The sequence below is a fragment of the Coptis chinensis genome, chromosome 7, assembly GCF_015680905.1.
Source record: "Coptis chinensis isolate HL-2020 chromosome 7, ASM1568090v1, whole genome shotgun sequence".
Classification (NCBI taxonomy): domain Eukaryota; kingdom Viridiplantae; phylum Streptophyta; class Magnoliopsida; order Ranunculales; family Ranunculaceae; genus Coptis; species Coptis chinensis.
In genome coordinates this window covers 69,203,925-69,220,775 of record NC_141462.1, presented here as the reverse complement: position 1 = coordinate 69,220,775, position 16,851 = coordinate 69,203,925, and the positions used below count along the sequence as shown (strand labels likewise).

The window sequence follows — 16,851 nt, the reverse complement described above, 5'->3', positions numbered from 1 at the left end:
GCGCGGGACGAACTCGATGTGATGTTCACCGAGTTCTTTTGCCCATACAACCATACGAGTTGTCTTGTTGTCTTTAAGAAGGATCTTCTTTAATGGGAGGTCGGTGAGTACTTTGAGTGGATGTGCTTGAAAATAAGGCATTTTTTAGGATTCAACTTCATCTTAGTTAGGCATAATTTGGAGAACGCCTGCTCGAGGTGAGTGAGGTGATCAACCGCTTTCTTGCTATTGACCACCATGTCGTCTATATAGACTTCCATGGTGTCCCCTAACATGTCTTGAAACATGTCAGTGACGAGCCATTGGTAGGTTGTGCCAGCATTCTTGAGGCCGAATGGGAGGACATTGTAGCAGTAGATCCCTTGCTCTTTGATGAATGAAGTTTTCTCTTGGTCTTCTTCTGCGAGTGGGATCTGGTTGTATCCACTGCATGCATCCATAAATGATAAGAGCTCGTGGCCACATGTCTAGTCCACCAATCAGTCAATTCTGGGTAAATGGAAACTATCCTTAGGTGTTCTTGGTTGACATTGGTGAAGTCAATGCAGAGGCGAACTGTGTAATTCTTTTTTGGGACTGCTACTATGTTAGCAATCCATTCTAGGTAATCGATTTTTCTGATGAAGCCAACTTGTTTGAGTTTGTCGATATTATCATTAATTACTTTTTGAAATCTCAGGGATAGCTTTCTAGGTCGCTGACGAACTGGCCTAGCATTGGGGTTGACATTTAAATTATGACATGCAATACTAGGATCTATACCAGGTATATCGATGTACGACCAAGCGAAAACGTCTTTATTCAATGACAAACAAAAGTTTACAAGCTGTGCCTTGAGAGTAGGGTCAAGGTTATCCCCATACATAGACAAACTTGGGATCGTCTTCAGTCCCGAGGTTCACTCGCTCCTTTTCTTCAATTTGAACTGTTGCTTTAGAATTTGAAGTGACCTCAGTGAAGTTGGTGGGTGATGCTTTGTCGATCTGAGGAATAGAGGTCTTGGCAATAGGAGTTGGTGCTACCTTTGTGGTTATGACAATAGGGGCTGATGCGACCTCTGTGGTCATAACAACAGGGGCTGGTGCGACCTTTGGGATCCGGACTGGTGGATTAACAGGGGCTGGGGCAACCTCTGGTGATTGGTGGAGTGAGTATTTTGACAAAGCCCCCATCGTTCTCCTTTGGCGTTTTGGGCTTGACCTCAGCGATTAGGTCGTTTGCCATCGTGGTGCTGGTGAGCTCGCTCTTGGTTCAGATGGAAGCCCCAGCGGGTTTGTTCCCTGAGAGGCTCTGATTGCAGTGGTAAGCCTCAAGTTGGTTGCTGCGAAGCTCCATCATACCTCTGGGGCCGGGAAAGTGGAGTACCTGATGGAGTGTTGGTGGTATTGCTTGCATTTGATGGATCCAGCGACACCTTAGGATGGCATTGTAGGACGAGTGGACGTCTAGAATGCTAAATCGTGTGGTGATGCTGACCTTGTCTTCTCTAGATCCAACGGAGACGGGGAGTATGATGTTGTTGCCAATTGGATCAGCTCGAGAGCCATTGAATCCATAGAGAGGGGTTATTGGATCTATGAAGACTGATTTGGGCAGGTTCATCTCTTTGATGGTTTGATAGAACAAGATGTCACATGAACTACCTGGGTTTACTAGGACACGTTTGACTATCCAGTCGCTGATTTTGATGTGGACAACTAGGGCATCATTATGGGGGAGGCAAACCTTGTTGAGGTCAGCCTCTATGAAAGTTATGTCGCCTGAACTGTGACCTGAACTGCGTGGGGCAGGTGCTGCCTTGGAGGAGAACTGGTAGACTTCCTAGAGAGTGCCTACATGCCTTTTTTTTTCTCTAGTGGATGTAACATAATCATCCTAGAACGTGATCATGTTGATCGTCCTGTCGTTATCTTTATCTGATGAGTGTTGACGACGGTCATGGTGGGAACGGTCGTTGGGGCATCCTCTGCTACGGGAGCGAGCTTGACCATTATATTGTGGGTAACGGAGATCCACTACGCTCTCTGCGAGCCATGAGCTTATGACGTAGGTCGCCGTTGGCGATATTGATATAATGCTTGATATGACCGACTCGATGAAGTCTTGGAGGTAGTGCTTGAGCCCCCAACACTCATTGGTATCATGACATTTTGCTCTATGGAAGGCACAATAAGGCTTGCCTGGATGATCCTCTGGCTGCCGCACTTCAGGTTGGTAATAGGCAGCCCGCTTGATCTTCTCCAGTATATAACTGGGAGATCGGGTGAGTACAGCGAACTCGCGGCTATTGGGTGTTCTATTTCCAGACTTCTGTCCTTGATGTCTGGGATGCTTTTTTGAAGGTGGAACATCATCAGAGATCGCTGCCACTTGCTGTTCTTCTGTTAGGCCTTCACGTTTCAGGCATTCTTATAGCTTAATATATTTGTCTACTCGAGCATACAGTTCAGATAAAGTGTCTGGACGTTCTTTCAAGAGCGATCTGGAGAGTGCGGTGTTACGAACACGGCAGGCGTTAGAGAATGCCAATGTGGCAAATGACTCTTTGAGGTCGCTTTCCATGCATAGTAGTTTGGTTTTGAACCGACCTAAGAAGGCGCGGATGGTTTCATCTTTGCCTAGTGAAAGTTGGAAAAGTGAATCAAGGTAAGCTTTTACGCTGTTGTGGACGTCTAGGCTAGCGAATAAATCGGTGAGATGCTCGAAGTTCTTTATCAAGTCAGGCTCGAAAGAGAAGAACCAATCGAGAGCGCCATCTTTAAGGCTTGCAGGAAACAAACGACAATGGAGATAGTCGAACTCCTGGGTACTATAGAGTGCGAGACTTTGAATGTATCGAGTCACATGTTGATCGGGACATGTGCTACCATCGTACATTGCAAAGTGTGGCTGGATGAAATCTGGAGGAGAAGGTTTACTGAGTACCTCAGCAGTGAAAGGGGACGCACGGTACGTCTTTAGCATCTTTTGAATGATTTGAGTGGCGTCCTTCTTGACTGCACTTTGATCGATTCTTTGCGACAGCTCATTAATCTGCTGATTAACTTTGTTGATACCATCCTCTGCGATGGCACCAGGTGGATTTTACGCATCCACTTGTGCTCGTAATGCAACATTCTCCTACCTGAGCAGGTTGATGTGCTCGTTCATTGTACCTAGTTGACTTGCTAAGCTCTAGATTTGAGCGTCGAGGCTTGCCATGCTTCGTGGGATTGAAGAGTTTTCTTATTAAGTGATTTGTGAAAGTTGCGAAAGTTTCTCAAGAAATCGAGACCACAGACGGCGCCAATGTAAAGGTGTTAATTTGTTTTCCCTTACAAATGTGAGAAAGATGAAGGAGATGGGGTTTATGGATTGGTAAGACCGAGTGCATTCTTGAGCGAACTGCCTATGCATCAAACTTTCACTTATGGGGGGAGAGTTGAATCAGGTATGACGTAGTTCATGCAGGGGGTATTTATAGTTACTGAACATGAGGATCCACACAAGACATGTACTGACAAGCACAAATGTATGGTGAAGATTGAGAAGGAGTGTATGAATGGTGTTAGTAGGAATTATGTAATGATGGGGAGTGGTTACAGTAGTTCGTATTTTGTGGTAATGGATTGTGTAAGTATGGAATGTTCTGCGTGAGGATGTGCGAGTTGAGCTATTTTAGAGCGATCTCGTAGATCGGGTGCTTGAGCTGATGATGTGAGTTGCTTTGAAGCCAGCTCGGAGGATGAGGGCATGAGGTCGGTATGGTATTTTTGTTATGCTGGACACGTGCTTGATATTCTTGAATGAGAATATCACTCCCTCACAGATATCACTTTCAGTAGTTATTAACACTGTATCAATTCCAAAGCTTACGAATTCTATATTGACACATACAGACCACAAACAAAATCAGACTAAAGAGAAAAATTCCACAACCAATCACTTGGGAAAAAGATGATAAAAGAAAGCGCTCTAGATACATGGGAGAGATTTTCAAGACCATTTCCTCTTAAAGAATTCCACTTCATAGCCATTCAAGGAAGTGCAAAAAGTGAAATCACCATCACCTAGACCTTTAGAGCTTTAGTATTCCATTTTCCGCTTTAATCCTTCACATCAATTGAACGTAGATCTTCCATATCTCTACCTAATAAAAAAAGGCCAAAAAATTCTGCTTCCCATTCATCTTGAATTGGTTTATATGGCATCACTAGCTTTCAAACCCGTCTTACGAATGGGTGCCGTTATATTAAATTATTCTAAAAAATATTTGAACTATGTAGATAGATCTATTTATGAGATATGAATATTGCATTGGTCACTCATCCAAATTTTTTGCAACATGAAAACCACACTCTAATAATAATAATAATAATAATAATAATAATAACAACGCACTTTTATAAAAACCTTTCGAGTTCTTTTTGTTGTTTAATAATATAAGTTTGATAAAAAATTTGTGAGAATGCCTAATGAGGCGAAATTCATATTGAATATACTTGAATATCAAGTCATTCCCAATCATATATTTGTCGAGACATTTCAACTACACATAAGACAACGATGTTTTGAGGTTAGTTCAATGCATTAGCATTTAATTTCTAATTTTCTGTTAAATATGTTTTGAGATCAATTCATTACATTTGTATCCAGTTTTTGATTTTATGTTAATTCATCTTTGAGGTTAGTTCAATGCAATTACATCCAGTTTCTAATTTTCCGTTTTTTAATTTTTGTTAATTATTCTTTAAGGTTAGTTCCATGAATTTGCATTTAGTTTTGGATTGCGCGTTAATAACTCTATGAGGTTATATTAATGTATTTGCATCCAGCCTCCTATTTCAAGTTAATTATCATTTGAGTTTAATTAGTTCAATGCATTTACATCCAGTTTCTAATTTCTCGTTAATTATTTTTTAGGTTAGTTCAATGCATTTGCATCTAGTTTTCGATTTTCAGTTAATTATTCTTTGACATTAGTTTGATGCATTCGCATCCAGTTTTTGATTACACCTGAATGATTCTTTGAGATTAGTTCCATGCATTGGCATCTTGTTTCCGATTTGTCATTAATTATTCCTTGAGGTTAGTTCCATTCATTTGCATCCAGTTTTATTTTCCTGTTAATTATTCTTTAAAGTTAGTTCCTTGCAGTTGCATCCACTTTTCAATTTCCGTTAATTATTCTTTGAGGTTAGTTTGATACAGTTGCATCCACTTTTTGATTTTCTGTTAATTTTTCTTTTGGGTTAGTTTGATGCAGTTTGATGTTGTTTCCGATTACCCGTTAATTATTCTTTGAGGTTAGTTTGATGCATTTGTATCCAGTTTCTGAGTTTCTGTTAATTATTCTTTGAGGTTTGTTGAATGCATTTGTATCCAGTTTTCGATTGTCTGTCAATTATTCTTTGAGGTTAATTAGTTCAATGCACTTGTATCCAATTCCTGATTTCCGTTAATTATTCTTTGAGGTTAGTTTATTGTAGTGTTACATCTAGTTTTCGATTTCCCGTTAATTATTCTATGAGGTTAGTTCATTGCAGTGTTGTATCCAGTTTTCAATTTTTATCCCACTAAATATTTTTTGAGGTTAGCTCAATGCATTTGTATCAAGTTTTTGATTTCTCGTTAATTATTCTTTGAGGTTAGTCGATGCATTTGCATCCGGTTTCCGATTTCCCATTAATTATTCTTTGAAGTTAGTTAGCTGATTATTCTTTGAGGTTAGTTAGCTAGATTTGCATCCAGTTTCTGATGTCATGTTAATTATTCTTTGGTTCACTGCAGTTGCATCCAGTTTCTAATTTCCCGTTAATTATTCTTTGAGGTTAGTTAAATTCATTTAGATCCAGTTTCCAATTTCACGTCAATTATTCTTTGAGGATAGTTTGATGCATTTGCATCCAATTTTTTTATTTCCGTTAATTATTTCTTTGAGGTTAGTTTATGCAGTTGCATCTAGTTTTTGATTTTCCGTTAATTATTCTTTGAGGTTAGTTCAATACATTTTTATCTAGTTTTTTTATTTCTCTTTAACTTTTCTTTGGTGTTAGTTCAATACAGTTGCATCCAATTTCCAATTTTCCACTAATTATTCTTTGAAGTTAGTTCGATGCATTTGCATCAAATTTTCGATTTCCCATTAATTATTCTTTTAGGTTAGTTCAATGCAATGTTGCATCCAATTTTTGATTTCCCGTTAACTATTCTTTGAGATTTCTTCAATGCATTTGCATAAAGTTTCCAATTTCCCATTAATATTTTTTGACATTGGCTGGTTCAATGCATTTGCATCCAATTTTCTAATTTTGCATTAATAACTTTTGAGATTAGTTCGATGCATTTACATCTAGTCTCCTATTTCTAGTTACCCTTTAATTATTCTTTGAGGTTAGTTTATTACAGTGTTGCATCCAGTCTCCGATTTCCCGTTAATTATTCTTTGAGGTTAGTTCGATGCACTCACATCCATTTTCCGGTTACCCATTAATTTTTCTTTGAGATTTGTTCAATGCAGTGTTACATCCATTTTCCTATTTCCCGTTAATTATTCTGAGTTAGTTCAATACAATGTTACATCTATTTTCCGATTTATCTTTAATTATTCTTTGAGGTTAGTTCAATGTTGTTGCATCCAACTTGCGATTTCTCATTATTATCCTATTTCTAGTTAATTATTTTTTAGGGTTGGTTCAATGCATTTGTGTCCAGTTTTTTATTTTCTGATAATTATCAAAGTTGGTGTGTACGTAATACCAAATTCTATTTATCGTTATGTACAATCCTCAAAGCAGATAATAAGAATGTTCATCGTTTGCTAATTCATGTTAGCACGTAAAGAGCATGAGCATTGATATGTTTATATATTTGTATGAGCACGAAACACCTCAATCAAACACCCTCTTTCTCTTACTCTTTCTCTCCTCTTTTTCCCTCTTTTTTCTCTCTCTCTTTCAGCCTCCTTTTCCTTTTCTTTTATATCCTCTCATCTATTTGGTCCGCCCATCCCTCTCTCATCTCACGGTATGTGCCACGTGCCCGCGTCTGCGGTCTAGGGTTCGCGGTCGCGATTCCGTGCTCCCCCTTTTTCTTCAGTATTTTGCATCCTATCACCTGCACTACTGACCTAGTCCTCTTCCTCACATTATGCCACTACAAATGCCCCTTCTCAACTCCGTGGTCCTATGAAAGGATCCGGGGTCGAGAACCTTCATCGCTTGTCTTTTTTGTTCACTGCCCCTACCCTTTTTCCTCGATTTGTGTGTGATGGGAACTATCATCATCACGTATGTTTCCAGCCGCCCTCGTGTCTCGCACCCCCACGTGTCTCATCCTGGCTGGATTGTTACTCTGATTCCTCGAATTCACCAACTCTCCGCATTTACCCCTTTACCCTTCCCCCTTTTTAAATTCTTTTCCTTCTCCCTCTTTCTTATTTCCTTCTTTTTCTTCTCTTGCTATGCCATTATTCTCTATTTTCCGATCAGCCTCTGTCAGCGCGAGCTCCACTATTCTTCTGGCGACTCCCCTCCACTTTTGGCACCCTTTTCAGGCCTAACATCTCTGTCCTTGTTCCCACCGGTACGTTTTCTGGACTCCCTCTATTTTAGTTTGAACTGGTTATTTGGGTTTGTTCATATCTCGCGTCTGTTCCTCTACCTTTCCGATGTCGGCCATTGAATCCGATGATTTGGGCTCATCTCCATCCCATGGGGTAGCGTCTCCACCCCCTACATCCTCTGCGGCGGTACCATCCACTTCGGGGAGTCAAGGTCCCCCACTACCTCCACCATCTCGATGTCGCCACCCTTATTTAGACTAGATTAGGGTTGTTTATGGCATTCCTGCTAGTATAAACCTAAAGCATGTACCATCCAGGCCACCACCCATTACCCCCACTTGGTTCCCCGCCGATTGGGGTGCCTCGTGATCACTGTGGGTCAAATAGTTGCCGGTCTACGGCTTCCCCTTACCCGTCTGGACGTTGAAGTATGTAATCATTTCAATATCCCCCATGCCAAGGCATTGGGAACTTTTGGCGGACGATGTTCGCCGCGAACTCATACAATAAAACTAGTGAACCTTAGATCACCAGCCGTGATATCATCTCTCACTATTTCCTCAAGAAAAGCACTAAGGACGTCGGTGTGGGGTACCAGTCCTTCTGCGGGCTCCCTCAGAAGTCCCCCCTCTTGCTCCGCATCACCACCTCCGATAAGGTGTGGCACCACTACCCTTTATACGTATCGGGGCAGTTTTTGTCCGCGGACCTTCCTCCAAAACTGACATTTAACCATCTCGCCTTCATAACCCGTGGTGAGTATCTTTATTTTTCTTATCTCTTTAACCGTCTGTATTGGTGTCAACTAACCGCTGCTTTTCTCCATTTTGTAGGTTGGTGACAGGATTCCAAATCTCAAATCTACTCAGGCATATCCTACCCGTCTTCTAAAGGTTCCGGGATCTTGGTCCCGGTCAAGCCGAACTCCTGGGAATCAATCCTACCACCGCTACTCCCTTATTGCAAATCCCTGCTCTACAAACTTTCCACGGCTTATCGGCTCCATTTTACCATCCTCCTCCTCCCAAAGAAAGGAAACCGTGAGCCTCGCCCCCTCCCAGAAAAAGATCCCAAAACCCAGACTCCCACCGTCGTCATTCTCCAACTTCCTCATGGTTACGCAAATCTTGTGAACCCCGCCTTTACTCTGCTCCCGAAGACATTCCCTCTTACCTCTCCATATCCACTTGGGATGATCAATACACCTCTCCCCTTTCCCCCACTAACGATATGGATATCCGCAAACAAAAATTGTTTGACAGCGACTCTGACGGAGATGACGATGTCAGGGAGATCCCTGTCCCTGAAATCAATGTTTCTGCCAGAGCACCGCCAGCCAAGAGGCCGCATACTTCCACATTTGCTGAGTCCGACCAAGTCACCCAGCTGACCTCCGTTTCAGAAGATCCTGAGCCCATCACTTCCCAACCCCTTCAATCCACAGTCCCTTCCCCGCACACTCGCCGCCCTGGCAAAGAACTTTGTCCCCCTGTTGCTCCTCCTTCTGATTTGTCCCCTGTGGAAGAGTTCTGTCCCGTGTTCAAGGTACGCGATCGTAGGCTGAACACCGCTGACTCCGCCTTGGACAATGCGGTCATCGCTTCTTCTCTATTTTATAATGCTCATCTGCCTAAAGAAATGTATTCCGATAGGGGTTCGTTTGATCAACATCGCACATCACTGTATACCAATTGGGAAAGGGTACGCACTTTTTTTTTTTTTTTGTATACATCTTGCCCTATGATTCTAGGTAAGCTTGGACATCTCTTTCATGGTTCGCGGCCTCCTCAGCACCAAGAACAAAGTAGTATCCCTTGAGAAAGAACTCTGCGGCCCTAAAGGCTTAAGAAGCGCCTATGCCGGGATTCAATCCGCTCTGGAAGCCGCCAACCTTGCAAAAATCCGGGCCCAAAATGAGCTTAGGTTCGTGGAGTCAACTCACCAGCATGATATGGACAAAGTCACTGAACGCTTGGTCAGACAGAGGGAAGAACTTCTTCAACAACACCAATGTGACTTGGACGCTCTTGCTCGACAACATCAAGAAACCGTGGATACCCTTACGCAGAAATACCAAGCTGACTCCATTGCCTTGTAGCAACAGCACCAAGCCGACATGGCAGTATTGCGTGACCACTTTAAGTTGTTGGCCGACAAGCGAGTAGCCCGAAAGATTTTAGAAGAGCACGTGCGACTCACTTTCGAGAAGGGAGACTCCTCCCCAAAAGGCCCACCACCCCTGTGCTTGAAAGAACTGATGTTGCATCGGAGGTCGGACGACCCACTGATGTCATCCCCGACCACCCGTCAAGAGGACCTGTCCACTCAAGCAGCGGCTACCAACGACTCCAAAACTATGGCCATAGACAAAGACACTGATATCAGGACTCATGATAACCCCACATCCGAGCAGCTTCATCACTTCTCTTTTGCATTATGATACATCTGAACTCTTGACCTCTTAACAGATTCACTCTTTTACTCTGTAAACACTTGATGTTCGTTTTGTTCCAAAGAATGCTTGTTTTTGCTTCATGTGCGTTGTTTCTTTAACTATGGATCCCAATGCTTGTATAATTTGCACTGTACATACATACCCCGTCTCCTCATGTCTATATATCTTTCCTGAGATTTTGCTGTATTGACTTAGATAGTTAATATTCTCTTTCGGCCGTTATCTTTCTGCTTAGCTACCTAGCCAGAAGTGGGCCATCTCCACGCACCGCGTGTAATCTATAACTCTAGTCCGTGACCACATAATTCAATTGGGACGTCTCACCTCGCCACCGCCTCCACTCCAGCCTTGTATCAGCGAAGGGCCCATCCCCTCCGCTGTCTTTTGCTACTACTGGGTTCAATGCCCCACGTGTAGTTCAACTCTCTCGTCCAAGGGCTCATCCCACTTCGCGGATGAGGACAACTCCTCTTGTCCCCTGCTCAACAATGGGATTATGTCAGCGAAGGGATCATCCCCCCCCGCTGTCTCTCTCTATTATGGGGCTCAATGCCCCATGTGTGATTTGTGTCACTCCACCCGCGAAGGGCACTTCCCACTCTCGCGGTGTTATAGACACAGGAACCCACTTGGGGCCTCTTACTTTGCCCCAAGTGGGAACCCACTTGGGGCCTCTTACTTTGCCCCATGTATAATTCTGACCTCGTTTTAGTGAAGGACTCAACCCCTCCACTCTCTTTCTTTTTCACATCTTGTCCCATGTTCGTTTGGAGATCTTCTACTGTTACTGCTAACAATCTCATCTCAAAAGTGCCGTTGTATTATATATTTACATACAGCTACATATCCTTGCTCTGGATTTTCGTTATATCTAAGTGTACATTTTTTTGAGCATTCTAACATTCCATGGTTTCTTTACCAACTTGCCTTCCTTGGTCCGCAATTTGTAGGTTCCCGCTCCTCCTACATCTACCACGGTATACGACCCTTCCCAGTTCGGCCCTAACTTCCCATCATTTTCCTTCTTTGTGCTAGGAGTCACTTGGTGGTGGACTTGCTCGCATGTTTGGAATTACTGCGGTTTGACCCTCTTGTTATATTGTTTCTACAATCTTCTGTGGTATTCTTCCAACTTGATGAGGGTTGTGTCCCTTCTTTCTTCCGCCAAATTCATATCCACTGATAATATTCTCCAATTTGAACCCTCCTCCACTGCCTTTATCCGCGTTGTTGTTGCAACCATTTCTGAAGGTATCATGGCCTCCACACCGTAAGCCATAGAGAATGGGGTCTCCTGAGTGGAGGACCGAGGTGTAGTCCGATAGGCCCAGAGTACACGATTCAGCTCGTCTGCCCAAGCCCCCTTTTTATCTTCCAACTTCTTCTTCAAATTGTTCATAATAGTTCTGTTGGATGACTCCACTTGTCCGTTACCCTCCGGGTTGTAAGGGGCCGAGAAACTCTGTTTCACCCCGTACGCTTGCAAGAAGCCAGCCACTTTTGCTCCGGTGAACTGGGTCCCGTTGTCCGCTATGATGGCATATGGTAATCCAAACCGGCAGATGATATTCTCCCACAAGAACTTGATCACTTGCGTCTCCTTCACTTGTTGCAAAGGTACGTCCTTGATCCATTTTGTGAAATAATCAGTGGTTGCAAGCATGAATCTTTGCTTCCCGCTAGCCATGGGCAGCGGTCCCACTATATCCATTGCCCACATAGCAAATGGCCATGGAGTGGAAACGTTGTGTAAAGGTTCTGCGGGGGAGAATATTAGTTGGGCGAATCTTTGACATTTGTCACATCTTTTAGCAAACTCCATTGCATCCCTCTTCATGTGAGGCCAGAAATACCCTTGTGTCAACAACCGGTGAGCCGTAGTTCTCCTTGCAGAATGGCTCCCGCAATCTCCTTCGTGTAATTCAGCCAACACCTCAGCTGCTAGCCGTGGGCCCAAACATTTTAACAGCGGTCCATTGAAGTTTTTTCTGTCCCTCGAGTAGAACGTATCTCTGAGAAGTCTGTTGCCACCTTCTTCTCTCCTTCTTGTCGGCCACTTCTTTTCCCGCCAAAAATTGTGTGATAGGATCCATCCAACTCCCCTCTTCCCCCGTGACCTGACATATTTCTATTGCATCCTCCGTGCTTGGTCTTTCCAATCTTCTCACTTGAATTGTTCTTTCTTCTGATCCGGGGATTGCGGCGGCCACATAAACTAGGGTGTCGGCATGCCTATTCTCACCGCGACCCAAATGAATGAACCTAAGATTTGTGAAATAGGCAGACCGTTTGCGCAACACCTCCAAATATCTCGCCATTCGCCTGGCATATGACCAAATTTGAATCGGAGTATACTGTCAGCTCCCTCACTCCCAAGTCCTCAATCCTGCTATTACTGCCTCATATTATGCTTCGTTACTAAATGCCGCGAATCCCAATTTCGTAGTTTGCTCTATTATGTCATTATCGGGTGTAACCAACACAACCCCTATGCCGCTACATGCACCCGTAGCTGACCCATCGGTGAACATTCTATCCGTTCCTCTTATCCTAGGGGTCTAACAAGTTCAGCTCTACCTCTCTCTATGGTTCCATGACCATCTCTTCTCCCCAGGTGGGATCCTCAGCGGGAAACTCTGCCAGAAATTCCGCTACCGCCTGTGCCTTTTCCGCTGTCCTTACCTGATACTGTATTTCATACGAACTTAGCATCACCGCCCATTTCAATATTCGGCCAGACTTTTCTGTCCTCAAAGCTTGCTTTAGGGGCAGATTTGTCACCACCACCACTACATGTGCCTCAAAGTAGGGTCTCAACTTCAAGGTTGAGAAAATAAATGCCAAGGCATACCTCTCGATCTTACTGTATCGGGTCTCTGCGTCCAACAAGGTCTTGCTCTGAAAATATACTGGCTTCTCAACTTTGTCCGCCAGGCGGACTAGTACTGAACTAACAGCATACTCCATGGCCCCCAGATACAGATACAGTTTCTCCCCTTGCTCTGGCCGCAACAACAGAGGCGCTTTGACTAGATATATTTTCAACTCCTGAAATGCCTCCTCGCACTCCGCGGTCCATACAAATACAGGTGTATTTCTTAACAATCTATACAGTGGTCCGCACTTCTCGGATGACTTGGAGATGAATCTATTCAAAGCTGCGACCCTTCCGGCTAGTCGCTGTACTTCCTTAACATTCCGCGGTGATGGCATCTCCACCAAAGATCTTATCTGTTCGGGATTAGCTTCAATTCCCTCTAGGTAACGATATATCCTAGGAATTTTCCCGTTGTCACCACGAATGCGCACTTCTTTGGGTTCAGCTTTAAGTTGTATCTTCTCAATATTCCAAACGTCTCTCTTAAACCTTCTATATGTTCCTCCTCTGACATACTCTTCTCTACCATGTCATCTATGTAAATCTCCATCCCCTTTTGGATCTTGCCTTCGAACATTTTCTCCCCTAGCCGCTGGAAGGTAGCTCCCGCATTCTTCAACCCAAACGGCATCCTTGTATAGCAATATGTACCCCCTTCCACCACAAAGGCCGTCTTCTCCTGATCTGGCTTATACATCGCTACCTGGTTGTACCCCATCGATGCATCCATAAAGGAAAATATTTTGAATCCTGCCGTCCTATCCACTAGCTCGTCTACTCGTAGCATCGGGTAACTATCCTTCGGATATTCAAGATTCACATCAGTGAAATCGATGCACATGCGAACCTTGCCATTCTTTTTCGATACCGTGACTATGTTAAACAACCAGTCGGTGAACTCCACTTCTCGGATTATCCTGGCTCCTTTTAACCTCATGACTTCTTCACGGATTCTCTCCGCATATTTAGGTCTGATGCCGCGCAACTTCTGCGTCACGGGTTTGGCGTTTTCCTTCATGTGTAATCGGTGACACGCAAACTCCGGATCTAACCCAGTGACATCCTCTATTGTCCAAGCGAAAACATCTTTATTCTCAGATAAAAACTGTATCAACTTATCTTTCCATTCTTCTGGCAAGCTAGATCCTACCGTCGTGAACTTCTCCTCTTCCCCCTTCCCAATATTTACCATTTCAATTTTGTCAATCGTCTTCGGTCCCCCTGATGTCTCCGCCTCCCCCTCCATCGAGGCGCACTGTAATTGCTATACTCGCCTTTTTCTAGGATCAGAAGCTTCTCCCTCCGGTCCGCGGATCAATCGCTTCACCGTGCCCCGGTGACTGTTCTTGGCTGTCATTTGGTCACCGTAGACCTCATACATGCCGGTAGGTGTTGGAAATCGTATCACTTGATAGTACGTGGATGGTACGCCTTCATCTCATGGATCCATCGCCTCCCTAAAATTGCATTATACTATGAAACCGAATCTATCACCATGAACCGGGTGAAAATGGTCACCGGCCCTGTTGTCACTGGCAACAAAAGCTCTCCCATGGGATCAGTCATACTTCCATTGAATCCGTATATATTGGTCCGTGAAGGCCGCACCTGCTTAGGATCTAGTCCCATCTTTTCCAACGCCCCCTCTGAATAACAGATCCATGCTGCTTGCACAATCAATCAACACCCTCTTTACCATGTAGTTCCCCATAGCTACTGTAATTACCATGGCGTCTTCATGCGGTGAGTCCACTGCACGAAGATATGCACTGCTGAATATAATTATGTTCTTCTCTGATGCAGCTCCTGCATTCTGCCGCGGTCTATCCACCCTATCACTAATCTGTTGGATGCTCGCCGTCCGTCTTATCTTGTCTCTATGAGCATTGTGACTTAGGACTTCACCGCTGTAAATTACATTGATGGTTCCCAATATTCTTCCCTGCGGCGGCATGCGTTCCTCATTCGGCTCTCCTATCACAAACTCTCTCATCCCTCCTCTCTCCACCATCCTCTGGACCAGCCATTTCAAGGCATAGTAGTCATTAGTCTTGTGATTCGCAGCTGATGATAATCGCATAACGGTTTTTCCGGTATCTCTATTGGTGTACTCCGCGGTCCTTCGTACCCCGAAAAATTATTGATTAAGGGTAAGATCTCACTCAACGGCTTATTCAGCTGAGTCTGCTCTATCTCTCTGACGGTTTTCTCTCCCGATACTCTCTTCGGGCAACCTCCCGCGTTCGCTACCTGTGTGCGGTCTCCGCGGTATCCCCCGCCTTCTTTCCCGACAGTCTCCGCCCTCCTAGGCTCCATTTCCTTTTCTAATGACAACACTGCTTTTCCCGACTTTTTGGAATCCTTTTGCATCGTATCCTCATACCTTATGTATTTCTCCACCCGTGGATAAAGTTCATGTAAGGTCGCGATCTCATTCTTTGCCATAGATTGATGTACTCCTGTTCCCAGGTGCAACCCTCTAACTGACTCCGCGGATCGTTGTCTCACATTGAATAGGGCCGCGATATCTACCACCCGCCTCTTCTGGTGTATGAAGTGATCTATAAATGCTTGCTCCAACTCTTGGAAATTGGTTATGCTCCCTGTTGGTAACCTGTAATACCAATCTGACGCTCCTCCCTTCAGACTAGCCGGGAACATCATGCATCGCAGACAATCATACCGCGACCTCCTGTCACAGAGGCATCTGTTGCCAGAAATGATGGATGTGGTCTGCCGGATCTCCCTTGCCATCATACCTTTTGAATCTAAGCTGAGCGAACCGCTTCGGGACCTCTGATGCCCATATTTTATCTGCCAATGGGTTGCGGTTCAACCCAGGCACCACCTAACTAGCCGCTCCTCCTTGACTCTTCTCTTGTCATCGGTTTGCTTCCCTATCGTTGTCTATCATCTCCTGGACTTGCTCCATATTCAACCTTGCTACCAGGTTTTCCACCAGATCTGGTCCAACCATCTCTTCCTCAGCTCTCTCCCCTTCAGATCCCTCATTCCCTTCTTCCTCGATCTCATCCTCCGCCTTTTCTCTGTCCCTTCTTAGTTCTTCATTCTCTTCCCTTAGCCTCGTGATCTCCTCTCTCATCGCCGTTTCTTTTGTTTCCTGTTCCTCTCTTCGGTCTCCTTCTCCGTCGATCACACCATCCGGCGCTGCGTTCTCCATTGCCACCTTTTTAGGTCTACCTACTCTCCTCTTTGGTGGCATTCCTCTTTTGTTTTTGTCGTTCCCTACAGACGGCGCCAAATGTATGAGCACAAAACACCTCAATCAAACACTCTCTTTCTCTTACTCTTTCTCTCCTCATTTTTTTTTCTCTCTATTTCGACCTCCTTTTCTCTTCTCACACTGTTCTTTTTATATCTCCCCTTTCTATTTGAGTCATCCATCTGTCCTCTCATCTTACGGTTCCGCCACCCTTCCGTACATGTGCCACGTCTGCGGTCTAGGGTTCCACAGTCGCAATTCCGTGCTCCCCTTTTTTCTTCAGTATTTTGCATCCTATCACCTGCACCGTTGACTTAGTCCTCTTCCCCACATTATGTCACTACAATATTGATTCAATGACCCTTTTTCCAAAAAACTCAAGTACTGCTCTTCATGGTTTAATATTTGAAAACCATCAAAGACAAATGTGGAATGTGGTCCGTGATAGAAGGCAAATAAATACTTAATTTACTAATAGTGCAATTACAAAAAAAATCACTTTTAAAAACATGAAAATTTCAAAACAAACCTGTGATATAAATTTCAATTTTGTTTTACAAAAGAAATCTATTAATTAGAACCTCATCACAAATTAGAGTGAAGTAAAGCATAAGAAATAGTCGAATTAACACTGAATTATAGCATCACTCTATATTAGAAATGAATTCAGACTGCAACACTAACAAAAACAAAAAGTTGGATAAGTTGCCTTTAAATATATATCATCAAGCTGCTCTGTAGAGTTCATCATC

The 16,851-nt window shown here is 43.9% G+C and overlaps 1 protein-coding gene across 1 annotated transcript; it reads right to left on the bottom strand.

The window, feature by feature from the left end:
* Nucleotides 1-14,488: 14,488 nt before the first annotated feature.
* LOC147488585 (uncharacterized) lies at nucleotides 14,489-14,956 on the bottom strand. Its single transcript, XM_086574424.1, has one exon. It carries the CDS (start codon nucleotides 14,954-14,956, stop codon nucleotides 14,489-14,491), a length of 468 nt encoding a protein of 155 aa, XP_086430550.1.
* Between the last annotated feature and the right edge of the window lie 1,895 nt (nucleotides 14,957-16,851).

Coding starts and splice junctions, on each gene's coding strand:
- LOC147488585 (XM_086574424.1), bottom strand. CDS start 14,956: ATGCGATTATCATCAGCTGCGAATCACAAGACTAATGACTACTATGCC.